General features: G+C 36.0%; 3 protein-coding genes across 3 annotated transcripts in view; 2 read left to right on the plus strand and 1 right to left on the minus strand.

The window, feature by feature from the left end:
- Positions 1–4,640, plus strand: part of LOC135077342 (sodium-dependent neutral amino acid transporter B(0)AT3) — a 41,839-nt gene extending 37,199 nt beyond the window's left edge. Inside the window, exons 2-5 of the mRNA XM_063971868.1 lie at positions 1,614–2,285; positions 3,001–3,362; positions 3,756–4,019; positions 4,454–4,640. Coding sequence (XP_063827938.1) covers positions 1,614–2,285; positions 3,001–3,362; positions 3,756–4,019; positions 4,454–4,640 — 1,485 coding nt within the window. The remainder of the gene's footprint in view (positions 1–1,613; positions 2,286–3,000; positions 3,363–3,755; positions 4,020–4,453) is intronic.
- Positions 4,641–11,512: 6,872 nt separating this feature from the next.
- Positions 11,513–14,655, minus strand: LOC135077704 (sperm-associated antigen 7 homolog). The gene is made up of 3 exons (XM_063972274.1): positions 14,369–14,655; positions 13,902–14,012; positions 11,513–13,661 (listed from the first exon to the last, which is right to left on the minus strand). The coding sequence occupies exon 3, from the start codon at positions 13,326–13,328 to the stop codon at positions 12,618–12,620; it is 711 nt and encodes a 236-aa protein (XP_063828344.1). The 5' UTR covers positions 13,329–13,661; positions 13,902–14,012; positions 14,369–14,655; the 3' UTR covers positions 11,513–12,617.
- Positions 14,656–15,213: 558 nt separating this feature from the next.
- Positions 15,214–15,728, plus strand: part of LOC135077344 (lysophosphatidylcholine acyltransferase) — a 49,147-nt gene continuing 48,632 nt past the window's right edge. Inside the window, exon 1 of the mRNA XM_063971869.1 lies at positions 15,214–15,526. Within this exon, the coding sequence (XP_063827939.1) occupies positions 15,410–15,526 (117 nt within the window). The 5' untranslated portion in view covers positions 15,214–15,409. The remainder of the gene's footprint in view (positions 15,527–15,728) is intronic.

Genomic DNA, 15,728 nt, shown 5'->3' on the forward strand with positions numbered 1-15,728 from the left:
AGCGAGACAGATATGCTTCAGAGCTGGAATTGTGTATAAAGCAATCGTAATCATTTGACAGTTCATAACGTACGATAAAGTCAGTTAAACAAAGCGTTTGACAGAATAATCGTACTTTATGAACTGTCAAATGATTACGATTGCTTTACACAATTCCACAGAGATTTGTATGCTCTGTCACGTCATAATATGTGAATGTTTATCCTCCCGCTCGCGCTCCCATACCTACCTCAGGCTCTGACTGAGCGCTAGATCTATAGTATCGTATATTTTACAAATATGCCTCATTGAATCTGTACTGAGACTTGTCTATGGTTTTAAAGGTCACATAATTCTTTCCAGACCATAAAGTACCACACAAAAGCATTTCCTACAGCCGTAACCTTGCGCCTTACAAAAGTATTTCATTGATTCAGTACCTCTAGTAGGAAAAACTTTCGAGTTCGTTTCGTTGCGTATTCAAAGTGTCATCGAAAAATTTTGTATGAAAAATTAAACAGCGCCCCCTAGGGCGGCTATAATATAGGGGGCGCTGTTTAATTTTTCATACAAAATTTTTCGATGACACTTTGAATACGCAACGAAACGAACTCGAAAGTTTTTCCTACTAGAGGTACAGTGCGTCAAAGTAAAACGAATGGCATTCGTTCGGTTGCGTTCGCGGAATTCGCCGTATAGGGAAAATCGGAAAACGGGAAGCGTATTCAATAAAAACAATCTGGAGAAGCCGGAAAAATATCCATTATTGAAAGTTATGTTTGTTTAGGGCTAGGTCAAATGTATGTCAAACTCCATACAAAAACATCGGTTATAATTATATTTACGGTTAAAATTAAGGTGATGGAACACAGTCTAGTTGTTTCAAGTTAAACGTGGCCAGTTTCATAACAAACTAAAAAAAAAGTTTAAGGCTCTCAACAAAAGTAGTATTATGGGTCTGTTTTACCAGTAGCTGATAAAGCCTTGATAGCCTGGTGGGAACTTATCTACCAGATAATGTTCTTGTAGGTACTACTTTTATGCTTTTAGCTTTACGAGTCCCCCGTAGAGATATATATTTATGTAAAGTCACCGTCAATCAACAATAAAAAAATATTTATAATGTTTTAGTAAAACTGTTCCAAAATGTAGCTTATTTTTATGCTTTATTTTTCTAAATATGCTACCACAAAGGCAGTGACAGAATTTTAGATTAGCTATAAGCTATTTATTTACTTAATCTAAAACGTTGGAGACATCGTTTTATCCCATCTGTTTCTTCAGGCTTGTAAAAAGTCAATTTGTCCCGCTTCATAATAGGTCGCCGCTTGAGAAATCGGATTATTATAAAAGCTCCAACTTATAAGGCTCTTCTAATAAAACACATCTGCCTTCCAGATTTATCGGACAATGGATTATAATTTAGTACCTAGGTAATTTCAAAATCTGAGTCTACCTCACTTTTTCGTATGGAGAGAGAATTTACCAACATCGTTTCAGGATTCCCGGAAGTACCATTCTCACTTTGTGGACTTCTAAAGGCTTTACCGGTCGAAGTTTTTAGTAAAATAATCATAAGTGAAAATGATAAGATTTCGGATGAATATTAAAGATCGTTTTTTGTTTTGTTACAGGTGAGCAGTCCCACACAATACTTCTGGTACCGAACCACGCTTCAGATCTCAGAAGACATCAACCACCCGCAAAGCTTCAACTACAAAATTGCCTTGGCCCTCGTCATCGCCTGGATCCTCGTCTACATGTGCATGATCAAGGGCATCGCGTCCTCAGGGAAGGTCGTCTACGTAACCGCCACTTTCCCCTACATAGTCCTCGTTATTTTCTTCTTCAGAGGCATAACTTTGAAGGGCATGAGCGACGGCCTGATACATTTGTTCACGCCGAAATGGCACACGATTCTGGACCCTGTTGTCTGGCTCGAAGCAGGCACGCAGATATTCTTTTCGCTTGGCCTCGCGTTTGGGGGCTTAATTGCATTTTCCTCGTACAATCCCGTCGACAACAACTGCTATAGAGACGCGATAATGGTCTCTATGACGAATTGCTTAACGTCGATGTTTGCTGGGATAGTAGTTTTCTCGATAATTGGTTTCAAAGCCACTATGGTCTACGAGAAGTGCTTGGACGTGAGGAATGAGACTTTGTTGGAAGTTTTCGGGCCGGCGTACGCGTCAATGACGTTTCCCGAGGCAGGGCAACTGGTGGAATTGGATTTGAACGGGAACTTGACGAAGTTGGTCATGCCCCACTTGCCGGAGTGCGATTTACAGAAGGAATTGGATAATGTAAGTGCTATTCTACGTTATTTTTTAGATTGAAAATACCGGATGTAGAACCTTCATGCTCTTTGCTCTTTTAGTGTCAAACTTTCCATGGCGAATTAAAAGTATGTATGTAAAAACAGATCATTAATCTTAATAGCTTAAAAATGTTTTCATACGGCGTGGATACAATATCCCATAATATTGTATCTACGCCGCATCATACGAGTACCTATTATGTTTCCCAAAATCAAATGGGTAATACCTCAAACTCATAATTAAATTCCACGCAACGTTACCCCGCGGAAATAATGAGAATTAACATTGTGTGTAACCGTATACTTTTGCTGGAGTTATAGTGTACTTTGGTTGTAGGTATTTTACGAGTATAAGCGTACGAAGTTATTGGTTTGTTAACTTGGTCAAAAGCTTTTGTAAGATCAACCGCAGATGTTGGTTTTTGTAAGTGAAATAGTTGCTTGGATTAAGGTAGGTACCTTTTTATACAGGATGTCCCAAAAATATTGTTAAGTCAATGCCCAGAGGCAGATTATTATATTACTAGGGCTAACCGAATCACCCCCTTGTATGTTCCGTGATCTTTGATAATTTTCGAGTTTCTTCTTTATAAAAAAACATATTGTTCATAATATGGACATCAAACATTTGAATTTCTCACTGTCTCATTTTTTCATGTAGGTACTTTCATCAATTAACATCTTGTTTTAAACACTTTCAGACGGCGTCCGGCACAGGCCTGGCCTTCATAATCTTCACAGAAGCCATCAACCAGTTCCCCGGCGCGCAGTTCTGGTCGGTTCTGTTCTTCCTGATGCTGTTCACCCTGGGCATAGACTCCCAATTCGGGACTCTAGAAGGAGTCGTCACCTCCATAGTGGATATGAAGCTATTCCCGAACCTGAGAAAGGAGTATTTGACGGGTGGTCTATGCCTGATCTGCTGCCTTTTGTCTATGGGCTTCGCACATGGAGCAGGCAGCTACATATTCCTGCTCTTTGACATGTACAGTGGAAACTTCCCGCTGCTGATCATAGCGTTCTTCGAATGTGTGGGGATCGCGTATGTGTATGGTGTGAAAAGGTGAGTTGATTTTAATATGCATGTTATAATAATTATTAAGATGATTCTAAATAGAAGCCACGATAGTCGAACAGTGAAGGGGTCGGACTGGCTGACTCGTGATCCGAAGAACGCGGGTTCTAATCCCGCCGCCGCTCGACTATTGTGGTAAGCCCACTCGTGACATAAGCATATAATTTAGCTTTGTACGAGGGGCTAACGGGAGTAATTTGTGCAATACAAATTACTATTATTTTTAAAAAGAAAAAAGTATCTACCTACATAAAATTGCACTAATTGTTTGTCTGGTTCCTATAATCCCAGTTTGGTTAGATTTTCAGTTTGTGACTAAATGGCACTGCGTAAAAATAAATACCCAAGTGCGTATATTGAAAAATTCACTTTCTTTTTCAGGTTCGCCGACGACATAGAGCTCATGACGGGTCAGCGTCCAGGGATATACTGGCTCATTTGCTGGAAGTACCTGTCTCCCCTGGCGATGCTCTCCATCCTGATATCCTCCTTCGCGGAGCTAGCCATGGAGGGGTCAGGGTACGAGGCCTGGATGAAGAATGAAGGGGACACCGTGAAGAAACCCTGGCCTGTGTGGGCGGTGATGCTTGTGTTGGTGCTGGTGCTGTCTTCTGTGCTGTGGATACCTGGACTTGCTATCTGCAGGTAAGTTTTTTATCAGCATCATTTCAGCCATAGGACGTCTTCTGCTGAATATAGACCTCCCCAATGATTTCCATATTGATCGGTTGTTAGCGGCGTCCAGCGCCTTCCTGCTACCTTTATAATGCGACTAACCTTAGTTAGTTAGTTTTACAATCACTGTATAAGAAAAATATTTCGGTCTTCATGCGGATCTCCTCACTCCTGGTTCGATCACGCAGGGAACCTTGAGCTTTCTTATGAGGCCCATAGCAAGTAACCACGTCTCTATTCCGTATGCCATCGCTGCTCATTCGTTTTGTTTCAACCTAATATCGTCTCCACTGCTGGAAAAAGACAGTATTTCAGTAGAAGTCGCATCGCTGTAATCGTGACCTATGACGTATTATACCGTAGTAGGTATAAAAGTTCTCAATCCATATACCGTTAACTTCCAGGTACTTCGGCTTCCCGATCATCGACGACGAGGAGCGCGCCTGGTTCCCGGCTGAAGAGTTGCGTGACTTCCACGGCATCGAACCCAGGCCCGTGTCTGCGACTGAGACATTACTGTTCTGCACCAAGCCAGACGGCAGCGAGAGCTGCTGCTGGCCGGGGTGCTGCGAAACTGATGATGATGAGTAGATTTTGGTTTGAATCTCGAGCATTCATTATTTTTTGTTGTCACATCTATATTATACTTCTTTGAGGTGGATCGTGCCTGTAGTAGAGGTGTGTTGATACCCCTGTGACGTAACAGAGCTGACACGGAATGTACAGTCAGCGTCAATTAGTCAGTGACACCTAAAATAGCCAATAAGTTCGCCACGTCTTTATTGCAATTGGAATAAGGCTGTGTTATCAAGTTATTAGCCACATTGGGTGTCACCAACTATTTGAAGCACATCGTAAGACTTGCTGACGTTTGACGTAACAAAAACACTCTACCGCATCGCTTCACAGTAGGATCCTACTCAGTTAACCACTAGGTACTCGTATTCCTTCTTGTAGACTACAAACAAATAGGTAACGTCTGAGCGAAAATGCTTTGACTCCTAATTTGTGATCATTAAATATGAGTAACTATAAATTTGTACTTTATCAACCTCATATTTGGTTATGGACAAGATTTAAAAGGGTAGATTGTGTGGAAGGCCCAAAACTTTGACTAAATGGACATAACTACATATTACGACACAAGGAATTCAAGGACAGTAAGATAATAATATGGTAGGCATTTCTACTTACGAGACAGACTGGAAAATTAACTTTTTGCTAATCTACCCTTAACAGTTGTTACTGTTACCCATCCAAAATAGTAAATTAATTGCTATTTCTGCTATAAGTTTCCTGTCAACACGTAAAGAACAGTTAGAAAAATATAGTTATACCTATGGTTATACCGATAGACACATCGTGTCAATCAATATCAATCAACGGTACTTATTATGACAATTTAGTAGATGATTTCACATCTACAATAAGCACTGATGCTAATTAGTGATCTTATGATATTTTTTATTTGTATTGTAGTAGTAGAAAATTTCGTAAAAATATACTTAATTGAATATTTATAATTAATTAAAGATGGTTTTGCTACTATCAGCTTTTGAATAATATTAAAATTTGTTTATTCGAAACGTGACAATAAAATTACGTAGCATAAGATCTATTTATATTTGAGAGTTATTTGTTTAGAAATCTTGAAATTTTATCAATAAAAAAACATAATATCTGGATGACATATCATCTAATAATAATATAATTTGTCCATATCTTCGAGTATCACCTCCATATCTGTACTTTTTGATAGTTAACAAAAATACAGATGAATATTAAAGTAGTTTGATATATTCGCATAAGTAACACTTATTTATACATATATTATTATGTTTTAGGAACATTGATAACTTCCATTTAAAATGTTTTACTTGTTGTGATATTTTATAATTTATGTTATTATGAACAGCGGAGAAATTACTCTTTTTTATGAAGACTGGAATATTTTGAATGTTACAAAAAACTGATAATAACTTATGACGAGGCAGCTAAAATAGCTTTTTTGTCAAAATAATAATGTAGTTTGTGTTAGATCTAGTGAATAAAATGTGTTAAAAATCTCAGTATATTTACAAGGACAATAAAATTATTATATAGTAACAATAAACTTTTGATAAAAATTCGATTAGCTATTATCATATAAAAGCTGTCCATATCCTACAAACATTTTACGGTTCTATTATAATAGTAAACCTTATTTTAGTAAGGTTTTTGGAAAGTGGAGACAATAAAATGAAAACAAATATAAATAATATGCATGCCAAAAATACAATAAATAATACGATTTTATTATTATTCTTGATAAATATCTACTTATAAAATTGTTACGCAAATATTATCTGTTTTATTTATATTAACTACTGGGTAGTTTGATTCAAATATTTAGTAAACGAGGATTACTTATCAAATCAAAATAAATAATTTATAAAAATACATAACGGAAATGTAAATGAATTGACAATAAAATAACTTTTAACCATTTTATGGCAAATTATACGAAATTTAAATTAATTTCATATAAGTATAAGTGCTTAACGCATAAATAAGGTTATCTACAATATGTGATAATAATCCGTTATCTTTTTGACTAATATTGCTAGTATAGGCGGTCTTATACATAATAATTATGAACTTATATCATTATGTACTGTAAAATCGTTGTTTATAGCTTGTGTTATCTACTTGTTAGATTAGATATTTAGCGGGTAGAATAAAATAATACATAAATAATGTAAGGCCAGTTGAGTCACGTTGTTATTTTGATTCTTTTTATAAAAAATATAATATGTAGTAGTTTACTTACTATTTTTAGTGTTTTACATTTGAATCTTTTAAAAACGCATCGGCCTACTTTGTTTTCTAATTGTCTATAAATATTCATATCAAATAGGTAACGTAGTATTAAAATAACTTGTATATAAACGTAGGAATATTAACTAAGACCTATTTTTCAGTTGCTTTAAGTACTGCTGTTAATTTAAATAAATAATGCTGAATAAACCTATAACTGTTACACATTATTTGAAGTTTAAACACGTTTCATATTTGATTGTTATTTAATCGCTAAAGCTTCTAATCGAGTCATGTCAATAATAACTTTCTGTTCTCACTGGACGAACTTCTCGGTACTACGAAAGACCAGCGGTGCATCATTGTGGCCGGTGATATTAACATCGACATCCTCGGTTCAGAATCAACTGATTACCTGTGTTGCTACACAGAGCATGGTCTGGAACCTGCTATCACAAAACCTACTCGATTAGATGCCTGTCTCGATCACATCTTCGTTAAAACAAAACCAAAGCCATCGGTGTTGTATGCGACGCTGATATCACCGACCACAGGATCGCCATGCTTGCTCTCACAACCAAATCCAAGCATCCCAGCAATGGTCAAGCCAGGTTTAGAACTATTACTGACTACACCGGAGTTTGCAAATACTTGGAGGAAGTAGACTGGAACCCATTATATTCTATGACTAACGTTAATGAAGCTGTGGATGCGCTCATGGCAAAGATCAATGAATCAATTAAACTGAACTCCAAAACAGTTAAATTGAGTCGTTCGAGATTCGTCATCAGGCCGTGGATGACCCCCGGCCTGCTTAGGTGCTCACGGCACAAGGATAGGCTCCACGCTAAACTTAAACAAAACCCAAATGATGAAATCTTAAGTATTTCATATCGTAGGTATAGAAACTTCTACGTTGACATAATAAGAAAGGTAAAGCTAGCTTATGAAAGGGAAGAACTCTTAAAAAACAGCAAAGATTCTAGGCTTCTCTGGAAATCTATAAAGAAAACTTACAACTCTAAACTTAATCAGCAATCGAACGACCTAATTTCAGATAAAAATAACCCTATGGTTTCCTTAAACGAATGTAATGCTTTCTTCTCCGGCGTCGGACAGTCACTGGCAAATAACATAATGTCTCAGACTGGAGAAACTGAAGACCATCTAGCTTCCAGTGTTAAGCACACACACTCACCTGCACACTCCTTCTTCATCGACCCAACTGATCAAGATGAAATACTTGATATGATTGCCCAACTAAAAATTGACAGTGCGCCCGGAGTAGACGAAGTCAGTACCGCTCTTGTTAAATGTGCTAGAAGTATTATCTGTGCACCCTTAGAACACATATTCAACTTGAGTTTGGGAACTGGCTGCTTTCCTGCATCCTGGAAGATTGCTCTGGTAACTCCTATTTACAAAGACGGTCCTAAAGATAAACCGGGTAATTACAGACCTATCTCGTTACTCTGTGTCTTCTCCAAGATGCTGGAGAAAATTGTCAATAACCGCCTGACCAGGTTCATTGAGCAAAACGAGTTACTGTCCCCAAGACAATTCGGATTCAGACGCCACAAATCAACCGAAGACGCTGTCACGTTACTCACTGAGATTGTCTCTGGCTCCCTGGATAAGGGCCAGCAATGTGTAGGGGTTTTCTTGGATTTGGCCAAGGCTTTCGACACCGTGTCCACAAAAATACTGTACCGTAAATTGGAGGGCTTGGGTGTGAGGGGTCTTGCGCTGGATTGGTTTAAAAGTTACCTTTCGGATAGGCAACAATTTACCAGGGTAGGCCAACTAAGAAGTGATTCTCTACCTATACATTTCGGCGTACCCCAGGGTAGCATACTTGGCCCCACCCTTTTCATTATATACATGAATGATATTCATGATCTACCCCTTTTAAATGCCGAGGTGATATGCTACGCAGACGACACTGTTGTTCTGTTCAATGGTAATAATTGGTCCTCCACACTTCACTCTGCTGAGCTCGGAATGTCCTTAATTTGTAAATGGCTTAAATATAACCTACTTACCCTAAATCACTCTAAAACTAACTTCATCTGCTTTCATAAAACGGCTGCGTCCAGTCCTAATTCCGAAAACAAACTATTAATACATTCTTGTGATCTGTCCTCATCTCAAAATTGCACTTGTAACTACATTAGCCGTATCAATGTCACAAAATACCTGGGAGTAATGATAGACGAGCATCTTAACTTCAAAATCCATATCCAGCAGCTGGCTAAACGTCTGAGAAAGCTATCAGGTATTTTCAGGAAGCTTAGAGATACAACCAACTTCGAGTTACTGATTATTATTTACAAAGCGCTCATCGTGTCTTTGATTGGTTACTGTGTCTCAGTCTGGGGCAGTGCTGCCAAGACTTCACTCCTGGTAGCTGAACGAGCAAACAGATCCATTTTAAAAATAATGCTCAAGAAACCTTTTAGATACCCTACAACGGACCTCTATAGGGAGGCTCAGGTTCTTACAGTGCGTCAGTTGTTCATCCTTAAAACCACCCTGATTGCCCACAAACGATTAATCTCATCTGATGAATACAATACTCTCACTAAAAAGCGCGTATTCAAAATCCCCACTCCCTCCGTAAATTCTCGATTTGCAAGCAGATTTGGTGACTATGTTAAGGCGCGTATTTATAATAAGGCAGCAAGCTCTTGTAATATAAAGTCTTGTTCTGTTTCGGAAGCAAAGATAGCCCTAAGCAAGTGGTTACTCTCGCTGGATTATTTAAGTACAGAAAACCTGATAAATTGATGTTTTTAGGCTACTCATGATGTTTCTTTTGCACCGGAAATTGCATTGTTGTACGCTGGTTTTCCTTTTCTCTGCAAGTTACACACTTAATTTTATTGGTTTTCCAAGATACAGGCTTGGCCTAGTTTGGAAACCTCTGTATATTTACTCTGTGTCTCCTTCAGCAATGCACTATTTATATTTAAATTGTGTTACTACCATTGTAAAAGTTTTGTGCAATAAAGAAATATTATTATTATTATTATTATTATTAAACTTTAACCAATCTTATGCATATCGCACAATAATCCGATGTCATAATATTACATAATAAATTAGTGTTCCTGTTTGTAAGCGCACATACAAAACAAAACGTAAACGTTTCACTAGGACGATTTAAGTTATGCATTAGAATTCAGATTCAGTTTTAGTTCCGTTCTGCAGAAAAGCTACAAACTTTAAATAATATTAAAATAGGTAATGTGTTGTATCTACCTATTTATTAATATTTAATCCGATTTAAACCTAACCGATGACTATAATAAATATCAATTTTTGGATAAATCAGATTTCAATGTTTTCAGAGAAAATGTAGTTCACTAAGCTTAAATCTTATCGCGCGGCTTCTAATAATTCCAGTCCTTTATTTAGAAGCTAAATTAAATATTAATGTTATTTTATTTATGTTCTAATTTGTTTCGTGAATGATGAGCTTGTAATGTAAAGGACTGGAATAATGTGTGGTGATTATAAATATCGTATGTTTCATGGTTGCGGGGTTGCGTCCATATTTATAAGGCTTCGAGTTATGATAGAAGCGCACAAAGATATCTATTTAATTGTAGAATATCATATCATAAAAATATCTTGCCGATTGTTTTTTTTTAAGAATAATGAGTGTGACAGTCCGTGTAACATTATTGTTACAAAATGTGTTGTTCAAACATTACCTACATAATTGTGAATTTATTATGTTACAAAATTCAAATTTTGGATCGCTATTATTTGAACCGACAGCACATTAACCTATCACAAAATGATGGAATTCCTCAATCGATTCTAAATGTTATAAATAAATATTCATAAAGTAAGGACTTTCAGGAGATGTAAGTTCTCTCATCTCATCATCTCATCTTTTCAGAATGTCGCCATTTTGTGGTAGGTTGATGTGAGTAATGTCGATTAAACGTAAAAAAATATAAAAATTACTTAAGATATTATTTTATTTTTAAATTAGTTGTCACATATTTTATACTACTTATTTATTTTTATTCGTCTCCCTAAGAGGTTAGATATTTCCTATCTTTGTTAAAAGTTGAATTTACACTATAATACCTCTTAATTTTTACCTATCTATGAAAAGCTCAGCCAAAATGTTTTTTTTTATTACAGCTGTTGTCTTTAGTTAGTTAAATGTGTGTTTAGGTATTATGTATAGGTAAATTACCTACTAGCTAAAGTTTACGAAGTCGTATGAGGCCTCGATTGTTGTTTCTATGTAATACAATGTAAGCCTGATAATAATACATGTTGATGGTAAATAAACGTTCTAAAAAAGCTTTGTTTTTTACAAAACCTTTCGAATTAAATACATTCTTAATATAGTCTGGTCCGGGAGCACGTAGAATTTTGTCCAATGACCCCAAGCTACCCATCCTTATCGCTCGCGCGCGCGTAATTATATTGCTGTCGCGACTGTGGGACGGGTGCCCGCAGTGAGTGTGCGAGCGCGACAGCCACATAATTACGCGCAAGCAATAAGGATAGATAGCTTGGGGTCATTGGACAAAATTCTACGTGCTCCCGGACCAGACTATAGTAGAAAGTAAGTTTGTGTCAACGATAAAAAAGTAGAATTCCTATGTGAAGAAAATAAAGTTTGGGAAGATTGAAAAAATGTGTTATTTCTGAGACACTTTATTTAATTAAACTATCTACCTACGCGATCTAAACGAAATTCCAGTCTTATTAACACGTTGCTGGTACAAAAATAAATTCTGTCTGCTATAAATATGTTAAGTAACATAATTCATTAACACTTTTTTAACAGGTTACGTTATTGTACTAATTTTATACTATGGCTTTATAGGAAGGATATTGTATTAAGTAGTTAGGCTTTTAAATACATTCTCGGTATGCGTTAATAATTTACACATTTTTCTCTAAAAATATTTTTGCTAAGTATAATTAAATTAAGCAATCCTTAAAAATACAAGTAGACGGGCAAAGAACGTGACTATTCGTCGTGAGTATAAAGTATTGTAAAGTAGTGACAAATTAATCAAGTTCACATTACAGTACTGCTAGGGTTCTGATGCCTATAGATTTTTTGTCACACATGTTTTATCAAAGTTTTAGTATTGAATGTTACATTACGTGTGTAAAACACTCCTTGAACTAAATCCATAGGCATAAAGAATGCTAAGTAATAAAAAACAACTGAAAGCACAACTTGTCTGTGCTTTTCATATTTATAACATAATAAGGCTTAGAGCTAAAATAATAAGGTACAATATGCAATACGCATTTTCTTTGGGATTGGTTCCCTGCTTATTTTACGTTGAAAAAAACCACAAAGAATGGACTTCAGACAAAAACATTAGTAACGTTTAATCTTTAGTTTGTAGCCAAGTAAAGGCACCATTTTAAGTGATAACATAATACAAAAAATTGGATTGAAAGTTGAAAGAAAGTTTTTCAAATTCAATATCTTACTTACTATGGAAGATATTGCTTTTACACTAAAATAGTGGATATTAGGCCTAATAAGAGTACGCAAGTGTGACATTCCAGTTCAATGTAAATTGACCACTGTAAGCGTACTTACTCATGCTAAACTTGCGTACCATGAGCTAGGAAAGTCAAGTTGCGACACATTATTAATAGGAAGTAATGTCAAAACATATTTTAATAAAAACTGCTCATATTGCTTATTTAAATGACCAACGTCACCGCAAAAATTCAACTAAAGTAATGCTATCAAAAAGAAATGTAAATAGTAAATAGCTAAGTATCAACATTCTCTAAAATACCTTTGTCGTTTTCCGCTTTCTTCATCTTCTTAGCTTTTATATCGGCCATGGTCTGTTCTATAGAGCGCTGATCTTTTTTATTCTCACTTGGAACTTCTCCGTAACTTTTATTCATGTTAGTCTTTTGTGCGGCTTGCACAGCTGCATCGTGACCAATGAGGTGAGCATACTTTTCTTTATAATAAGTACCGCTGAGTTCAGTGTCCTTTCCATGTTTACGTTTTCTATTTTTGTCTTCCTCAGACTCCAAAGCAGCTTGTTTCTGCATTTCTAAATGCTTTTGAGCCATTTCAGCTGCCTTTTCCTCATCCCAAATGCCACCGGCTCTTCGTACAGTCAATTCATCTTGAGATGGTCCCTTCTCTTTGGTATACACTACAGCATATCGATCGATGCCTTCCTGGCCAAACGAGAACACCTGTAATCCGGCAGTTTCAGCAACCTCTCTGATAATTGCGCGGTACATCTGTTCCATAGGCTCAAACTGAACATATGTCTTTGAGCCGTCCTTTATGAAATTAATTACTTTCTCTTCAACTCTCTTACGGAATTTATTAACCATGTTTTTTTCTTCCTTTTTCTTTCGTTCCATGGCTTCTTTTTGCTTTTTCATGGCATTTTTCTGAGCTTCGCTAGCTGCTGGCGGTGCTTGCATGGAGCCAAGGATTGAATCTAGGAGATCCATGTTTATATTTGGTTTTCAGAGCAGAATGATGTGTAAGATATTATTTCAGAGATGCGCTGTTGCCAGCGTGTAGTGATTTTGAAGTTTTCTACTAAAGAGTCAGCCTTCAAGCCTTTGTAAGTTAACACATTTAGAGCTGTGTCGATTTGAGCACAAATTTCTCCTCCAAACGTTAATGTGTCTTCGACGAACTCTAGGATCTGTTTCAGCGGTGGTTGTAGAGGTGTTCCTTTCACTAATAAAGTGGTCGTGTCTAAGTCAATAGCTTTACAACTTTCTAATAGTGCACCGTGTTTGACTGAGAGTTTATCGAACAAATCTTCCACCTTTGATCTGTAAATAAAATGAACATGGGTTAAAAATATATTTTTTTGGGTAAGTGTATCAATATCAGTTTAAACTGATAAAAAATGGAGTAGATAATGAAACATTATGCATATCAAAGATAAAATAATGATGTGAAACCTGTCATTTATTATTTTCATTAGCATTCATTTGCATAGCAAAAATTATTTGCATTTTTATATTTTCTACCCCTATTGTAGTCTTAAATAAAGAAATGGCTTTACTTACAGTTCACACCTAATCTCAAGAATGTCTTCAGATATTCTGTTATGTAATAAAAGAGATAGTCTGGGCTGCAGATCTTCAAATTCATGTAAAGGTGTTTTGGATAGCTCGGCTCTGGAATACAAACAATGTAATAATTAAAATATAATGCAAGCAATGTGCGATTTATAAGATGTTATAATCGATAACAAAAATTAAAATAACATGTTTTAGAGATCAGATAGAATATGACTTGATAAAATACAAGTAAAAATTAACACAGTAAATATTAAAATTCCTTGTGCTGACGACTAATAGACATGGAATAGTGTAGTCACCATTAGTTCAGTAATAAACAGTAACAAATGCACACACAAAAGAAACCGTAACAACCGAGAATAGGTTAGATTATTGAAGTCAGCGAAATTCACTCAACGTTTTGGCAAACATTTATAGCTCTGCAAAAATTAATGACCAAAAGTTTTACTTACTCTTGCACGTTTCTGCAGCGTTTTATTAGTTTATTTATAGATATTGCGCAGTCCTGGCAATTTTTCAAACACGCTTTTGAGGTATTGTAGAATTCTTCAAAAAATGAAAAATAATCGACGATTTGTTTTTGTATTTTATCTTCCATTATATGGGAAACATTTCTTTTCAGACAGCAGGTTTACTGCGGTCTGTAAATATCGCACGTTTTCCGCGAAATCAGAAAAAAACACAGCCGAAACTTGAATAAAATTCTGAAATGACGTTTTTGCAAGCAATGGCTGACACCTGACAGCAGCTGCACAGTAGTGACAGTGACAGTAAAATAAAGTTTAAGCAGTTAGTCAAAATACAATTCAAATCAATAATTTATTAAGTCTCCCTTATATATATATATTTCATCAACTAGTTTTTGAATTAACGTGGATAAACATATTTTTTTTAAGATGAGATATAGATAGCGTACTTAATTTATTTAGTAATCAAAAAGACAGTAATTATATAGTGCATTAAACAAGCTCCGTAAATAACTTTAAGGGGCAATGACACTAGGGATGTACGCAGTACCCTAGTTAAAAACCGGTTAACTGTCCTACACCTAGACTAATATTAAATAGTAACAAAAACGAAGTTAAAAAAATACATAAAACTCGTAGTTCACACTATTCTGCTACGATAATGTTGTATAGCAGAGAAAAATGATTTAACTTTCTTTCTCATATAAGCTTTATCAAACAACTTCGTGTACATTCGGGGAAGCTCGGATATGATCGGAGACTGGTCGATTGCAATCGGTTATCTGTCAAAACATGAACCAATGGTTGCCCTCGCTGAGTGCCCTCAAAAAACAGCAGTCTCGACTTTCTTCAGATGGAGAATGTACGTCCGTCTTCGTCGCGATTTATTTCGATATAAACACGTCACAGATTTCGGTAAAAGGAGTGCTTAAATGAATAAAGTTCTCCGTTTCGTATGATGGCAGAGGAGTGTTTTTTGTGTGATTTTCAAAATTAAAAAAAGGAATAAAAAGTGTCATCTCCAAAATGAATGGCAAAATGCACAGTGAAACCGGCGCTTTCTCGTCTGACGGCATGCGAGCCGAAATACTGAACCCTTTCGTTCACAAATTGGAACTAGACAACACGTTTGATAAAATTAAGGTAATTTTATTTTATTTGTCCTGCTAGAAAGTAGAGGAAACATAAATGGATTAGTAAATAGTTGAACGTGGAGCTTGAGGCTCTTTTTGCGCAGACTCGAGATGAGCAATCATTTAAGGGGATGGGAAAATTGAAAATAATGATTAAATAAGAAAAATATACAAACAATCCCGAAGATAAAAACAAACAGAAAAATTATTCA

The sequence above is a fragment of the Ostrinia nubilalis genome, chromosome 13 (assembly GCF_963855985.1).
Source record: "Ostrinia nubilalis chromosome 13, ilOstNubi1.1, whole genome shotgun sequence".
Classification (NCBI taxonomy): domain Eukaryota; kingdom Metazoa; phylum Arthropoda; class Insecta; order Lepidoptera; family Crambidae; genus Ostrinia; species Ostrinia nubilalis.

What these genes read in the sequence shown, in the direction of transcription:
- LOC135077704 (XM_063972274.1), bottom strand. Translation starts at nt 13,328, where the DNA reads ATGGATCTCCTAGATTCAATCCTTGGCTCCATGCAAGCACCGCCAGCA.